General features: G+C 37.8%; 2 protein-coding genes across 2 annotated transcripts; both read right to left on the bottom strand.

Annotated features, from left to right (window-relative positions):
• Window positions 1-408: 408 nt before the first annotated feature.
• Window positions 409-4,679, bottom strand: LOC143453292 (prostaglandin G/H synthase 2-like). The gene is made up of 12 exons (XM_076954567.1): window positions 4,537-4,679; window positions 4,165-4,281; window positions 3,386-3,529; window positions 3,117-3,260; window positions 2,767-2,945; window positions 2,382-2,620; window positions 2,213-2,304; window positions 1,808-2,094; window positions 1,575-1,722; window positions 1,292-1,441; window positions 1,039-1,136; window positions 409-838 (listed from the first exon to the last, which is right to left on the bottom strand). Exons 1-12 carry the CDS (start codon window positions 4,619-4,621, stop codon window positions 587-589), a joined length of 1,935 nt encoding a protein of 644 aa, XP_076810682.1. The 5' UTR covers window positions 4,622-4,679; the 3' UTR covers window positions 409-586.
• A 2,088-nt stretch (window positions 4,680-6,767) lies between these two features.
• On the bottom strand, window positions 6,768-13,044 carry LOC143453304 (dermatan-sulfate epimerase-like protein). Its single transcript, XM_076954583.1, has 11 exons — window positions 12,674-13,044; window positions 12,024-12,339; window positions 10,753-11,689; window positions 10,410-10,582; window positions 9,671-10,268; window positions 9,391-9,525; window positions 9,109-9,310; window positions 8,838-9,020; window positions 8,104-8,222; window positions 7,732-8,013; window positions 6,768-7,460 (listed from the first exon to the last, which is right to left on the bottom strand). Exons 1-11 carry the CDS (start codon window positions 12,995-12,997, stop codon window positions 7,310-7,312), a joined length of 3,420 nt encoding a protein of 1,139 aa, XP_076810698.1. The 5' UTR covers window positions 12,998-13,044; the 3' UTR covers window positions 6,768-7,309.
• Window positions 13,045-13,334: the final 290 nt, after the last annotated feature.

Here is a 13,334-nt window from a genome sequence, read left to right as displayed (position 1 = left end):
ACATTGAATTTAGGTTACAGTCTTATACACCGTAACCCGCTATACATAATCTGACTTTTGAAACAGTATGACAACTCCGACACAACTTCAAATGTAGACTTTTCCATTGATGAAGACTAACTTATTGTATCAACAAGTATTCCAGTACAGCACCAAAACTGAAGTTAATTTGTAATCACTGCTTTGCCTTCGCTGTTCATTATGTCGTAACAATCACATCGAGACACGATGTTTAGACGTTTTCAACGTCGTTTAAGGTTTTTCTGGTCTGTTGAGTTGTAAGGCTGAACGCATGTTTTTATGAGCGAATTGAGGATAAAAGAGCTCTTTAAATTTTCTCTCAACGCGTCAAAAAGCGTGTTTGGGGTCAGCATTGCTCTGCTTTTGTTATGTTAATAATAATAATAATGGTGGTAATATGGTGTATTGTAAACTATACTTATGATCAATAAAAAAAACAAAAGCATAAAACAGTCAATAATAAAAAAACAAAATCAAACAAAAACAAAACAAATTGTTATCCTATAGTGAGTGTTTTGCAATAAATATAGACAAACACAAGCGTTTTGACCACTCTTGAAAGCATTCAAAGTTCGGTCTTGCGCCGATTTGGGCTGTCTGAAATAGTAGTTTCTTTTTGTACATCGGAGGTTATGATTGAATGCTCGATAATCTGATCTTCAACGTGGTAACCTCGATTTATCTTCATGAGAATCTCAGAAGAGTTGTCGTTTCTGTGGATGGATTGTGTGTCGTTGACTTTTGGCCGGTAAGCAATACCAACGGGTACTTCAAATGAAATTCTAGGGCAACCTTCGACATTGCGACAAACGAGCGTCTGCACAACATACGTGTAAGACAAAGTGCGAGTTAGTATAAATTAAATGCGATAAAACTCAGCTTTAAGCAAACCCTGACGTTTTAAAAAGATTCAGTTACATCCGTTTCAATCACTGCTATAAAGTTTCCGGCTTTTCAGGCATTACAAACTTAGATCACATCACAATAGTGTAGATAAACCAATTAATGTACACCCACCTGCAAGCTTGTGGTCTTGATAATGTCAAAGCCTTTCTTTCCGCCGAAAGTGCTTGGCTTCCACCAGGCAGGCGAACCTATCGGGTTACCAAAGAGACCTGCACCGATGACAAAACAATCAAATACCGTCAGTTGTCAATCAAACTCTCAAAAAACTGAGATTTAACAGAAGAATCAAGTTCGGTGTCAATTTTAACGTCATATGATATAAAATGATACTAGAATCCAAGGCTACGTTGCATGAGAGTGATACCTTTCAAGGAGTAAGGCGATCCAACCTCGGTTAACGTTTGTCCAAATAACTGCGAAGATCTTCGTTTTTCGAGCATGATGCCAACAAAGAATTCTACGGCGTCGATGTCGCCATAATGCTCTTCTAAGGCCCGTGCCATGTTGGGGTCGTCTTGAAAAATTATGATGACACAGTTACGAGAATGGCATGATTTTTTTGTCCTCACAGTTAAAACACTTAAAGTATGGAAATGCTTCTAGCACAATGTTTTGTTTGGTTCTCTATAAAATCTTCTTATACCTACCAGTGAATTCATTGAAGCTTTTGTATGGTGTCATTCCAAACCTTTCTCTGTATTTATTGAAGGGTTGCAACCTTAAGCGACGGCCGTCTATAATCGCTTGACGTGCTACTCCTAAAGTTGCAACACCTTGACTATTGCCGCCGGCTACCTAAAATGTAGTACACTTAAAATTAAAATAAAACTGAAAAAATATTGGTCAAACCGAAGAGTTTATTTGTCATGTGAAAACCTACTTTGCTGGCAAATTGTGACGTCATGTCTTCGACCAGTGTTGCCATGCCCGAATCGACGAAAGGCTTTGGGTTGAAGATAAGGTTACGGATTGGATAAGCTTGGTTGTTTATTGTCAAATCGTCTGGCATAAGAGCATGCCATCTATAAAGAAGCTGAAATTCTACTGCTATCTCGTTATGGTAGGAAAAACCGGCTCCGAAGATAAGCTCTGGATCGTAAATAAGTTTGTAGGAATATCCACTGATGTGCTGAACATAATCTTCTATAACCACCTTTATGGTTTCACCTGAATAGAAAACAATCAGTTAACTGGAACCGAAAAATGGAACGAAATGTACCGGTTTTAGTACACATTAGTGTAAAACAATTTTTAAGCAATTACGCAAAAATGAAAAACCTCTTACCGGTTAAAATAAGTCTTGCTGTTTGAAAAAGTCTCTCGTCATCCCAGTTTGGGTGTTCCGCTTTCAAAATGTCGCAAACTCTGTTGTGTTCTCTGTAAAAGAAGTGGACGGCACATAATTTTTTTGAAACTCAGAGGGTCGAGTCGACATATTTTAAGAGTATATTTACCTTAGCCACAGGGTGGCGAAGAAGAGCAACGGCGGTTGCATTGTGAAACCTGGATGTCCGACAGCGAAGCGATATTCCTGTGGTACTTTGTCAATGCCGTCCATCAAAACTTGAGCATCTTCTACAAGCGGAGGAAACATTTCACCTCCGATGTTTGAAGACTTCATTTTACCATCGATGTGGAGCCGCAAGGCGTGTTGTCTCTCCTGGGTATGTCCGTATATGTGCGATAAATCGACCTACGAAAGAAGGGAAGTGCAAAACTTGAACTATTCGTAGATTTAAACATGTTGTTGTTTTAAACGTGTAAGTTTAAACGTGTTTAAAGTTTATTTAAACGTGTTGTTGTTGTTGTGTCTATTTTCAGATGAACTCGTTTTCTTACAGATTGTTGTCCCCATTGGTGCGGCAAGCCTTTAGACGTGTTTGTTTTAAAGAACTGATGAGTGAAGTGTTGAGCAAATAATGGAAAAACAAGTGATGTGCGGATCGGGGACGGTTCGAACTTTCGTCGGCGGAAAAGCGTTTCCACCAGCATATCAGCGTCCGGAAAATATTTTTTTCCTTTTACAAAATACAATAGTAGTAATAAAATTCAAAAAATGTTTATGTTTTCTTAAATTTAATATCGTCGTTTGCAAAAAGTTTTGAACTTATCCAATTGCTCGAAAATACTTGACAAATATACACGCTAAACAACAATAAAACATTATATAATTGTTACGAAATACTCACCCTTCACACCCATAGGGGTCGGACAGTTTTCGGGTACGGCTGGTAAGGTTCTAACGTAGGTGCTTTTGTTGGAGTAAGTTTCCCAGCTGGGGTAGCTTGTTAATGCCCCATATGGGCTGGGTTCGACAATCGACCCAATTCTTACTACAAAAAAAAAACAATAGTACTGAGCAAAAAGAGGTGAGAAACATTTTTACACTTTTAGCCACTTTTTAAACACAAACAAAAAGTTTATAACTTTAGTGTTTTCACTTTTTTACAATCCTAACCTTTTAACACCGCCTTCATCAGAAATCGCCTTAGTAACGAAATACTGTTCACGATCTTCCAAATCCATGGAAAATGTGTTAGAGTGTAATGTAGAGTGGTTTTTGACGGCTTTAACCAACTTACCACTGTAGTACTGATGTAGGCTGTGAAACAAACATTTCATTACTGATATATAATCTGCTTAAAAATGGTGTCAGTTTTGCCTTCATTGCTCTTTTTATGGTTACCAGCACTGGCGCTCCAGTGAAATTAAAATTACCTGCTTTGTGGAGTCTACACAACTATATTGCAAATCGTATATTAACGACACGGTAATTTCGGTGAGAATGCGTATGAGGTATTGAAAAATGAGGTATTCGAAAAAATACGTAAAATACGTACTGACCATATCAAAAGAAAACGGAATACCAATGGCCGATTTGCACAACCGTGCTGTAACATATAAACGCAGTATGCTTGTAATCAAATCGACCAAATCACTTAATCGAAGACGATGAAATCTATAAAATCCGCAATCAAATGGACCACCTCTTCAGAAGGGTCGAAATTGGCCAATTTGTCCCGCCAAAACAGTAAAAATAGCTAAAAACAAATGATGGCCGCCGCCTAAAACCGCCATGGGTCTCGGCTTTCTGCAAAACCTCGATACGGCAAAGCGATAATTACTTTACCGTAAAGCAAATGCTGACTGACCCAATAGAGCAGACTTCTCTAAATTTTGAATTCTAAGAATTAAACGCGTTTCTAAGAAATAAGAAGAACCATTTTAAGAACTTACGTGTTTCGCAATTTGCACCATAATAGCCTGTAGTGGTGCAATCACATTCGTAGGAATTCGATGCAAGCGCCATGCAAACGCTGTTATGTTGGCATGGAAACGAACAACATGGATTGACTGCAAACAGTTTTATAGGTTTAAATGTCTAGCATAGACTTAGATTTTTTTTTCATATTTGGAAAATATCTTGCAATAAGAACATGTTTAGTTATGAAATAATTTTAAATTTTTTAAATTTGTTTTAGCTAAAGTCAACATCTTTTTATTAGTTATTTATGTTTCTTGACATGTAGTCAAGCTACTCAAAAAAGTTTCTATCGCAAGTAAAAAATATTAAAAAATGAGCAAACCAAAGTTAAAAGTAAAACTTACAATCTTCTGTTAAAGCCGCTGTCGATTCATTGGCTGAAGCAATTGCAGAAGTAGTGTATAGCAGTAGATAACAATATAATAGCATTTTAAACAGTTTTTAATTCACCTGGGTAAATAAATCAAAAACACAACTTAATATGTTTACAGTGAAACGTCTAAGTTATGACGCACTAACTCTAGCACAGGGGCGGGCAACATACGGCCCGCGGGCCGGACCCGGCGTGCGACGAGGTTTTGAGCGGCCCGCAGACAGTATCCAGTCTTACATGATAATGTGGGGTGCGATAACAGTCTGTCGCAATCCCTCACTACTTGCTTACTACGTCAAATATATTGATTGTTAGTTATTCTTTAAGAAGAACTTTAAGATACTGTTTTTGGTCTCTATGCTTAAAACTTAAAGTTTACATTAAATACAATTTATTCCTTGCATAGGTGGATAAATACACGATTAATGTATCGATTCAGGAATCCGGCCCGCCAAGTACTTCATTTTCTCATATCAGGCCCGCCGACCGAAGAAGTTGCCCGCCCCTGCTCTAGCACAATAAAACATGCAAATGAAAAGCAAATAGAAGTTCTATACTTTTTGCTTCGTTGATTGCCAGTCAATGATAAAGTTGAATGATGGTATGCTAGTATTTATATACACAGGGGAAATATTTTGCCTTTTTCAACCCTATGTTTTGAAGAGTTGCGGCAACCCGAAATACAATGTGACGCACGACGTAGGCTTCCGGTCTCGATTACGTCTTTCAAAAACTCAAATGTCGCAAAGAAATGTTTCAATTTACACTTGAAATTCTTTCTCCGTTTTAGACGTAGAAGATTGTCGTTTCATATGGCTTGTAGATCCTTTTATCATCACATCAAACAACTTAAAACCACGAGATAAGAATATTTACTATAGTTAGTCATGCCAAAGGATAAAAAACAATAATAAATGATCACGTCCTTGTATATATGGTGAAAATGTATAAGTTTAGATTACAAATGGCGCTTAACATTTCGTCACAGTATAGCGTAAGCAAAATTCTAAGGTATATAGGAATCGTTTCTGAGTTTGTTTACTTTACTAAAAAAGGGTATTAACTTATTTCTTGTTACGTCACATATATGGTTGGGGCAGGGAAAAGAATTTTGCGTAAACGTCTTTTACGTAATGCGTCATTAACGTCACCGACATCAAATGATTTTTGCGTCATTTGCGTAAAATGTCGTCTTTATTGACACAAGTTTCCCAGCAAGTTTGTATTTCGCGGTTGACTTTGTTGCTTTATCCACAAGGAAACAGCGCACTTCTCACCTGTGAAAGGCATCAGAATCGGCCAAATTTTACAGCTTCAACGAAAGGGTCACTATTGATACCTTGGTGTCTCGTCGCAGACTAATTGAAACCTAAGGAAAGGAAATCTTTTGTGCAAACAAGAGTTCATAGATAATTTCGTTAAGATCGCAATTTGGTTAAGATCGACTAAATTAGCTGAAATTTCAGACATTTTGGGGGACCAAGTGCCAAGCCCCTTCCGTTTGGGAGGTATTTATTGTCCTAGAGCTTTGATAACATCTGTTGTTAGGCAAAAATTAAATGCATCAAAATTCTGCAACGGCATAACTGTCGAGATTTCATTACCACGCAAGAATAGAAAAGGCTCGACTCAGATAGCGTGAGAAGGCAAGACAAAGAAAATCCAGCATATAGACGTCAAAAAGCACTTATGAAGCAAACTTATCCCAGCAGACAAGGCTGCTATGCAATGATCCGTGCCCCAGAATTAAAAAGACAAAGCTACACCATAAGAAATGATCCCGTCGCATGCTTGCCGGATGTACAAGTATAGGTCCCGCATCTGAAACCTCACCCGATGTACACGTCAGATTTTGAAAACCATCAATTGTCAGTGAATGATTTGAAATCGTGCATGTACTGCTTGGCTTTTTGGATAAAAACAGGGATGTTTTTCAACGCTATATAAAGCAATGTTTTTGAGCAAGAAATATTCCTAAGCTATTTTTGTAAACCTTATGAAATGACAACAGGATATTTGAAAACGATTTACGGCACGTTTAAAGAAAGTTCAAATGAACTTTATTAACCTAAGTCGTTTGATCCCAAATAATCTCAATAACAAAGGTAAATCCAGTTAAATACCTTTTCTCGGAAAAACCAATTCGAGAAATATAGTAACTGGAACCGCTAAAATGGAAACGTCATTCACACAATATTGCGTCAGTTTCTGTAATAACAAAAATTGCTTTATGATTCATGAGAAAAACTTTGGGGTTAAGACACGTTTAAAGTTTTTGTCATCAAAACAACAAAAAAACTGTAAGTCAGAAAGGGTATCACAAGTATGACAAATAGGACAAGAATTACAGGTTTCGGAAAGCCGTTTATAACTTTATTTCACGTAAAATTGAAAAATACAAACCAAACATTACATGCTGTAAAATAAAAAACGGGACATAGTTTGACACTCTGAAGGTTAACTTTATGTTACTGTGATCATTTCACAGTACACCTGAAGAAGCAAATTTATGCTTGCGAAAGCTCGTGTCGAAAAATATAAAATTAACCTTCAAAGTACCTAACTATATCCTGCTTTTTATTTTATTTTACTCAAAAATTTGGTTAACACAGTTCAGACAACATCAACTTTGTAGATTATATATACTGTATAAGTCTGGAATATTTTTCAAAAAACATCGAATGAGATTTTTGTAAATCATGTAATGTCACTGAGTTAAACTGTAATAAACATCTTAAGCGCTATCATAAGTACGATAATTGCTTCATGAGGTTTCGACAAATATCTTCTATGATTTTGACATCTTTCAGCGTCATTTTTCCTCTCCATTGACCGGCGTAATCTCTATGGAGCGGACCTTCGTAATAAATATTATAGAACCCGCTATGTGCTGCCCTGAAAAAGTAAGCAGGCTAACACGACGACTGCGTTAAATACTGTGCAGTGATACCGTTAGGGTTATTAATAGCTTGATATATTTGTTCACTGGCGAAATAAGCTTGTTATTACACTTTCAAATAATTAAATAATGGTAATGAAACAACTACAATAAATCAAATAATTACAAATGTCGTTTGAAAACAAGCGTGTGCTTACAACGCACAAAAGCTGTACCAGAGTTTATGCACAGTATAAATTTTCTGGTAAAATTTTAGCAAAACTTTACCTCGTAATGCGATTTATTTGAGGCAAGGAAATCGTTATCCCATACTGCATCAATAGTTTTGCCGCCGTTTTATGAGGATCTGTAAGAATGTCTTCAAACCGTACAATGTGCAGTGATTTTGCATTTCCGATCACAGTTTTCACATCAGCTTTCCATACCATGGAAAGTATTTCAATCAAGTTATCGGTCACGTGACTTTGTGTTTGTCGATAAGGTCGGGGCAGCCATGTTGGCGAGCGACATGTTTCAGGATGAAGAAAATTTCTTAAGAGCACCTGCTGACTGCATAAAAAGTTTATAAATTAAGACTTTTTCCTAGTCAGGTGATGCTATGATAACAGCAGTAAAGTTGTGTTCGTCCAAATTACTAACATTCTCATTTTATCCATCGTTAAATCGTCACGGATCAGGGAGTATATCCAATCACGTGGGTCACGCACTACGTAAACTGACCGCATTTGTTCTCCCAAGACCTCGTTGAGCCATGAGATCTGTAATAAAGTACGTTCTAAATGTTTACCAATTATTTCATCAACTAAACGCAACACAACAATATTAAATACAAACCAGAGATAAAAGGAAAAGAATTAGTCATCAGCCAATCACAAAGAGTTTCGCTTTACATGGCGGGGTCTAATTCTAACTGTCCTATATGCGGTAACCCGCTCAGATTGACGCACTTATTTTCTCAATGTAATAAATTTATTGATATGAAAATGGCACTTTTTAACTATATGGATTTATAAATAACAAAAGCAATAGCATTTTATGTGTCTTCCTTATACCGAAGAACATTCTGTAATAGTGATCAGGAACACTGGGTTTAGCGCTAGCCGACGACAACAAGTCTTCGGAAAACAATTCCACTTATATTTACAAATTAAAAATATATGGAGTAAAGATTTGGGTTGTTTTAAAACTTGTGATACGTTTCGTTGCCAATAAATGAACAGCGACGTCTTGCGGTAAAAAAACTATCAACATTTCGTGTCTTGACTATCTATGTAACGTCAGTACTGTAATTTAACCTTGCAGCAAATTTGACTGCGAATTTCCCAAAATGGATGCCTTTGTGATACTCAAATCAAACTTAAATCAACTTTTACTTTTGTGTTCCAATAACCGTTCAACAAATTGATTGCGGGGCTGGAGTTCTTTGTTAATTCTCTTATTCTTCGTCGAGCATAGGACACTCTCGGGTTTTTTTCAGGAATATTATTGAAGAAACTCAAAGGTTCTGTTTTCATTGAGAGGAACCAACCGGCCGTTTTCGACTTCGTTTCCAAGAACTGCACGGAATTAAGTTAGTCGTATAAAAATGCTCAGGCTATAAACAGCAGCTAAACACGAGAAATTATGACGCCACAACTTTCTTACTTTAATGTCGTTCTTTGGCCAGTAGCAAGGATTAAATTTCGTTGCGTCATCCGGTACTGGAATTGTGACGTCATGAGTTGATAAATATGTGAAATCACTCGAATTAAGAAAAACCGTTTCCAATATTTCACTTCCAGAACCGGGTAGTGACGTAATTACCACCATAGGAAGGATAGGGAGGGAAGCTTTTGGGGCAGTGAGGCTAAAATTAAAGTGTCATAAATGTTTAAAGAATAAAAAAATTATGCGGAAAATTTTTCAATTCTACGTTGACTCCCTCACAGTTTATTCTCAGCAATGGCCTGCTCAGTTTCAGTAGAGTCAGTTGAAGCAGGCCCACAGGCAGCACGAGTAGAGAAGTAAAGTGTGACGACCATCCAGGTGACGGATAATACAAGAAAGCAAAAAACATAATACCTAAAATCACGTAAAAACTTAGTAGAATAAAGCAGATTAGAGACATATATACCGTACTACCTCTATACTGTACTACATAGGATGCATAGTGAAATTTTATCAAACAAGCGTGTCTATGGGACTGAACTTAGTTGCGTACACTTACCTTTTATAATAACGATCTGACTTTGTTCTTATAATAATGATGAAATAGACGAAAAACGAGTACAAGAAGACGCAGTGCCATACAGAACTTTTGCTGAAACATTCTTCTTTTTCTGTAACTTTTCCTGACGATGATAACACCGGAAGCCTCAGTTCTTTTAAGAAAACTGGAGTTTGTGGATAATCCTTCAGATTGCAATTGTCACCCATCCCAAAGTAATATGTGCTGTTGTTATTTTCGACGCGCAAGTATCCTCCGAAGCCCAAAAATTCGTTTCTTGTCTTCAGCGTTGCGTTAAGCGGCATGGAAGTTAATTTATAGTGGATGCCGTTTACTTTTGCGGAAAATTTTATTATATGATCGGGTCCAGTCTTCGGACAGTGAATCGACTCAACCTTCGAATTTGGTCCAAAAAATACGTACGCCATACGAGTGAGTTTGCCAGGCTTCAGAGGGAATGTTACGTTCACGTAGTGAGTCGTTCTTGGTGGCCCTTCAGTGGCGATGGCTTCTTCATGTAGTGTTGGTTTAGGGGAATCACCGCCACAAAGTTGCCAAACGAATCGATAGCTCCCGTCTTCGTGAAGAATTTCAGCTCCTGAAATTACGTAAACATGCTTAGTTAGAAAAGAAGTTAGAAAATAATTTGCTAAAGCCATACCTTGTTGTACTAGTGACGCTGTTGGTGTTGCCGAAACTAATAACAAAGATTAATAAAAACAGAAATTAGACTCTTTACCGTTTAACTGTTGAAACTGAGTTTGCCTGAAAGCAGAATCGATGTTGTGAAAAAAGGCGCTCGCTTTTCGCAAATGGCTCCTCGTTGAGAGATAAACGCTATCAACAACAATAAGGACTTCAGGATTGAGAAGAACCATTGACCGTTGTACACTCTCTAGCGCCAATTCTGAACTGCAAATTAAATCCAAGACGATAGCACATTGCTCTATGTTAAATTACTTAAGTAATGTAAGTTATAAAAAGAAGAATGAAAAAAAATACAAAAAACAGTTTGACAAACCCTATTGCTATTCTATACCGTCTTGTGACAGATAGAAGCTTTTTGTTTAGTATTTACTTGCCTATAAGCATCTACTGCTTCGCCAGCAATGTGAACCATGTCGCCGCAATTCGTTGCCGTGACAACTTTGCCTCTAGGGACCGGGACATGTTCGTAATTTAGCCATTTACTACATTCTCCAATTTGCCCTTCCCAAGGTTCGTGGCACTGAGCGCTTTTGGACGGGGAAAAAGTCAAGACATTGTTAAGGTGAGTGAATTTAGGTCCGTAGAGCGCCTCGGTGATGAAACGGCGTCCATTTGGGGCAAACGTGAAAGAATTCTGATCCGGGTGTTCGTGCCCGCTGTTAATGCTTGCCCAGGGTCTGATTATGTCACTGAACAAACGTTGCTCAACAGAGTCAGCAATAGCTTCTCCATTCACTGCGCCTGACTTAAACGATAGAAAGCTATTGCCGTCCTTCAAAGCTTGTCCACCCCCGTAGGTTACCACACCCCAATCGTGAAAAAAATGAAGTTTTTCGAAGTGCTTGGGCGGGGGTCTGGCTTGTATGCGCTCATCATAAAATATAAACTCAAGGTGGACGGTACTGTATTCGTGAGTCCAATCCGGAAGAAAAAGCTTTTTTTCCATCCTAGATTCTCGAATGCGATCCGCAAGCCAGTTACCATAGCCATTCTTCATCACAAATGCGTCCAGAAAGACCAGCTGGCTACATGGACCGTGAAACCAGTTAGCATTCGAATCTGCAATTCCAACGCTGCCGTAATAACCAGGCAAGACGGTAGAGTAGTACAACCAGAAATGGTTCCTTAACCAAGGGTGGTTTTCATGAGTGACGCCCAGATGACGCTTTGCCAAAAAAATGTATTGCATCCATCCTCTGGCAGCGTAGGATGCGTAAGCTACGCCTTCGTCGCTACTGCCATCAGGGATCAATTGTAATGTCCTCAATCCTATTTCCAATAATTCGACAGCTTTCTCCTTCCATACATTGGCTATGAAACATGTAAAAGTTTGGTTGAATGAAAGAAAAGAAGAAGAAAAGTTGAATGAACCAACCATCACAACCAAGTTCTCAAACTGTTAGGAATCGAATCAGATTAGTCACGATTTAATCCATTTCGAATTCAACATATAAAACTATGTTTATAGGCATCAATCGGGTAATTTTAAAGATGTATTATGTATTGGAATGAATAATTTATTTGTTACGTTTTCATGAATACTTTAATGGCTAATTGGTGACATAGAACATATCTAGATTAAAAAGAGAACAGAATAAGACTGTAATGGACAATCAAACCGTTTCTCGTATCTTTGAAAGATCACCTTTCTCTACTTCGTGTTTTTTCGCCACTAAAGCTCCTTGTAGTACAGCAACTATATTAGTTGGGGCGTGATTGTGAGTGTGCTCCCGAGCCCATGCTTTCCACTTGCTGCGCATCAGGCGGTACATGTTTGACGTCACTTCCACTATCTTTTCAAGATAAACTTTTTTTCGTTCGTCTTCGAAGCGACCATGAAGAAAATCGTACGCGGTTGCGAATCCTGTTAAGCTGTGTCCAATGGGAACTTCATCATTCCCGCGACTGGATGTGACGTACCAATCCGGATACGACGCCATACGGTCCATGTAAGTTTTTATCTGGGAATAGATTGAATATATTTGAAGAAACTGAAGAGGGGTTACGGCGTTGCGTCATTGCAATAGTTAGTTCTGTAAAGGTTTCTTTCCATTAAACCTCATGTACGTGTAACCTGAACAGTTTTGTTAGCTGCCGTAAATAGTTTGCTTTGGAAATTATTGATTGTGTGTATGATTTTAACCAGTTAGTAGCCTTAGTTCATTCAATACGTCACTACAACATATAAGTAATCAACGAACGCAGCAAAACTAAGTTACAAAATCCATAGACAACATGTGGTTAATCAAGCCATATGTCAACATAAATCCATATCCAAAATGGAGTATATCTTACCAGGTTAAAAGCTTCTTCGTCGCCAGGGTAAAGCGTACAATAAAACGCAAACGTGCACAGGCTATTGCCGTAACGCTCGTTCCATTTGCTTCCAAATGTTTCGAAAGACTCGGGTGGCAAGTAATCTTTTGATTTTGTTTTTAATCTTTGTCCTGCTATTTTTATCAAGGCAGTGATGCGGCGATGGCTTGATTCAGCTTTTTCTCGCATCTTCGGCAAATCCTCTTCGGAGAAAAAGAGCATCGGATGATTAGATTCGCTTGAGGATAAAATGACGAAAGACATGCAGAAAAGGAAAACCAGCAACTCGCATTTTCGATTCATTATAAATGTTATTTACTCTAATTAACCCTATTCCAACTAAGCTCATCACTTCTAGACAGAAACAAGTGTGTAGGCTATTACAGTAAATCACATATTTTAATTGCTAATTACAAGAAAAATACTCTTTTTAGAGTCAAGGACAATCAACTTTCATAAGGTGGCATCAAAGGCATTCGATTTGAATTCAAATATGAATCTAATTACATGTATAATTTTGTGTGAAACACTGACTTTTGCAAGTTGTACAACATTGTATCAACCTTGAATTTTCGGCTTTCCTGCTGCTGCAACGCATGAAAATCAAAGGGTATGAGAAAGAGGTTTTCTTTTGCTATGG

This window comes from Clavelina lepadiformis, chromosome 4, assembly GCF_947623445.1.
Source record: "Clavelina lepadiformis chromosome 4, kaClaLepa1.1, whole genome shotgun sequence".
NCBI classification, from domain to species: Eukaryota; Metazoa; Chordata; class Ascidiacea; order Aplousobranchia; family Clavelinidae; genus Clavelina; species Clavelina lepadiformis.
This window is presented reverse-complemented; position numbering and strand designations above follow the sequence as displayed.

Excerpts from the sequence above, each read along its gene's own strand:
- LOC143453304 (XM_076954583.1), bottom strand. The coding sequence starts at position 12,997 with ATGAATCGAAAATGCGAGTTGCTGGTTTTCCTTTTCTGCATGTCTTTC. Across the intron at positions 9,021-9,108 it reads GGCCAAAGAACGACATTAAA|TTCTTGGAAACGAAGTCGAA; the intron begins GTAAGAAAGTTG and ends AATTCCGTGCAG. Across the intron at positions 7,461-7,731 it reads CAAATAAATCGCATTACGAG|GGCAGCACATAGCGGGTTCT; the intron begins GTAAAGTTTTGC and ends TTACTTTTTCAG.
- LOC143453292 (XM_076954567.1), bottom strand. The coding sequence starts at position 4,621 with ATGCTATTATATTGTTATCTACTGCTATACACTACTTCTGCAATTGCT. Across the intron at positions 4,282-4,536 it reads AGCGGCTTTAACAGAAGATT|TCAATCCATGTTGTTCGTTT; the intron begins GTAAGTTTTACT and ends AACTGTTTGCAG. Across the intron at positions 2,621-2,766 it reads ACCAATGGGGACAACAATCT|GTCGATTTATCGCACATATA; the intron begins GTAAGAAAACGA and ends CTTCTTTCGTAG.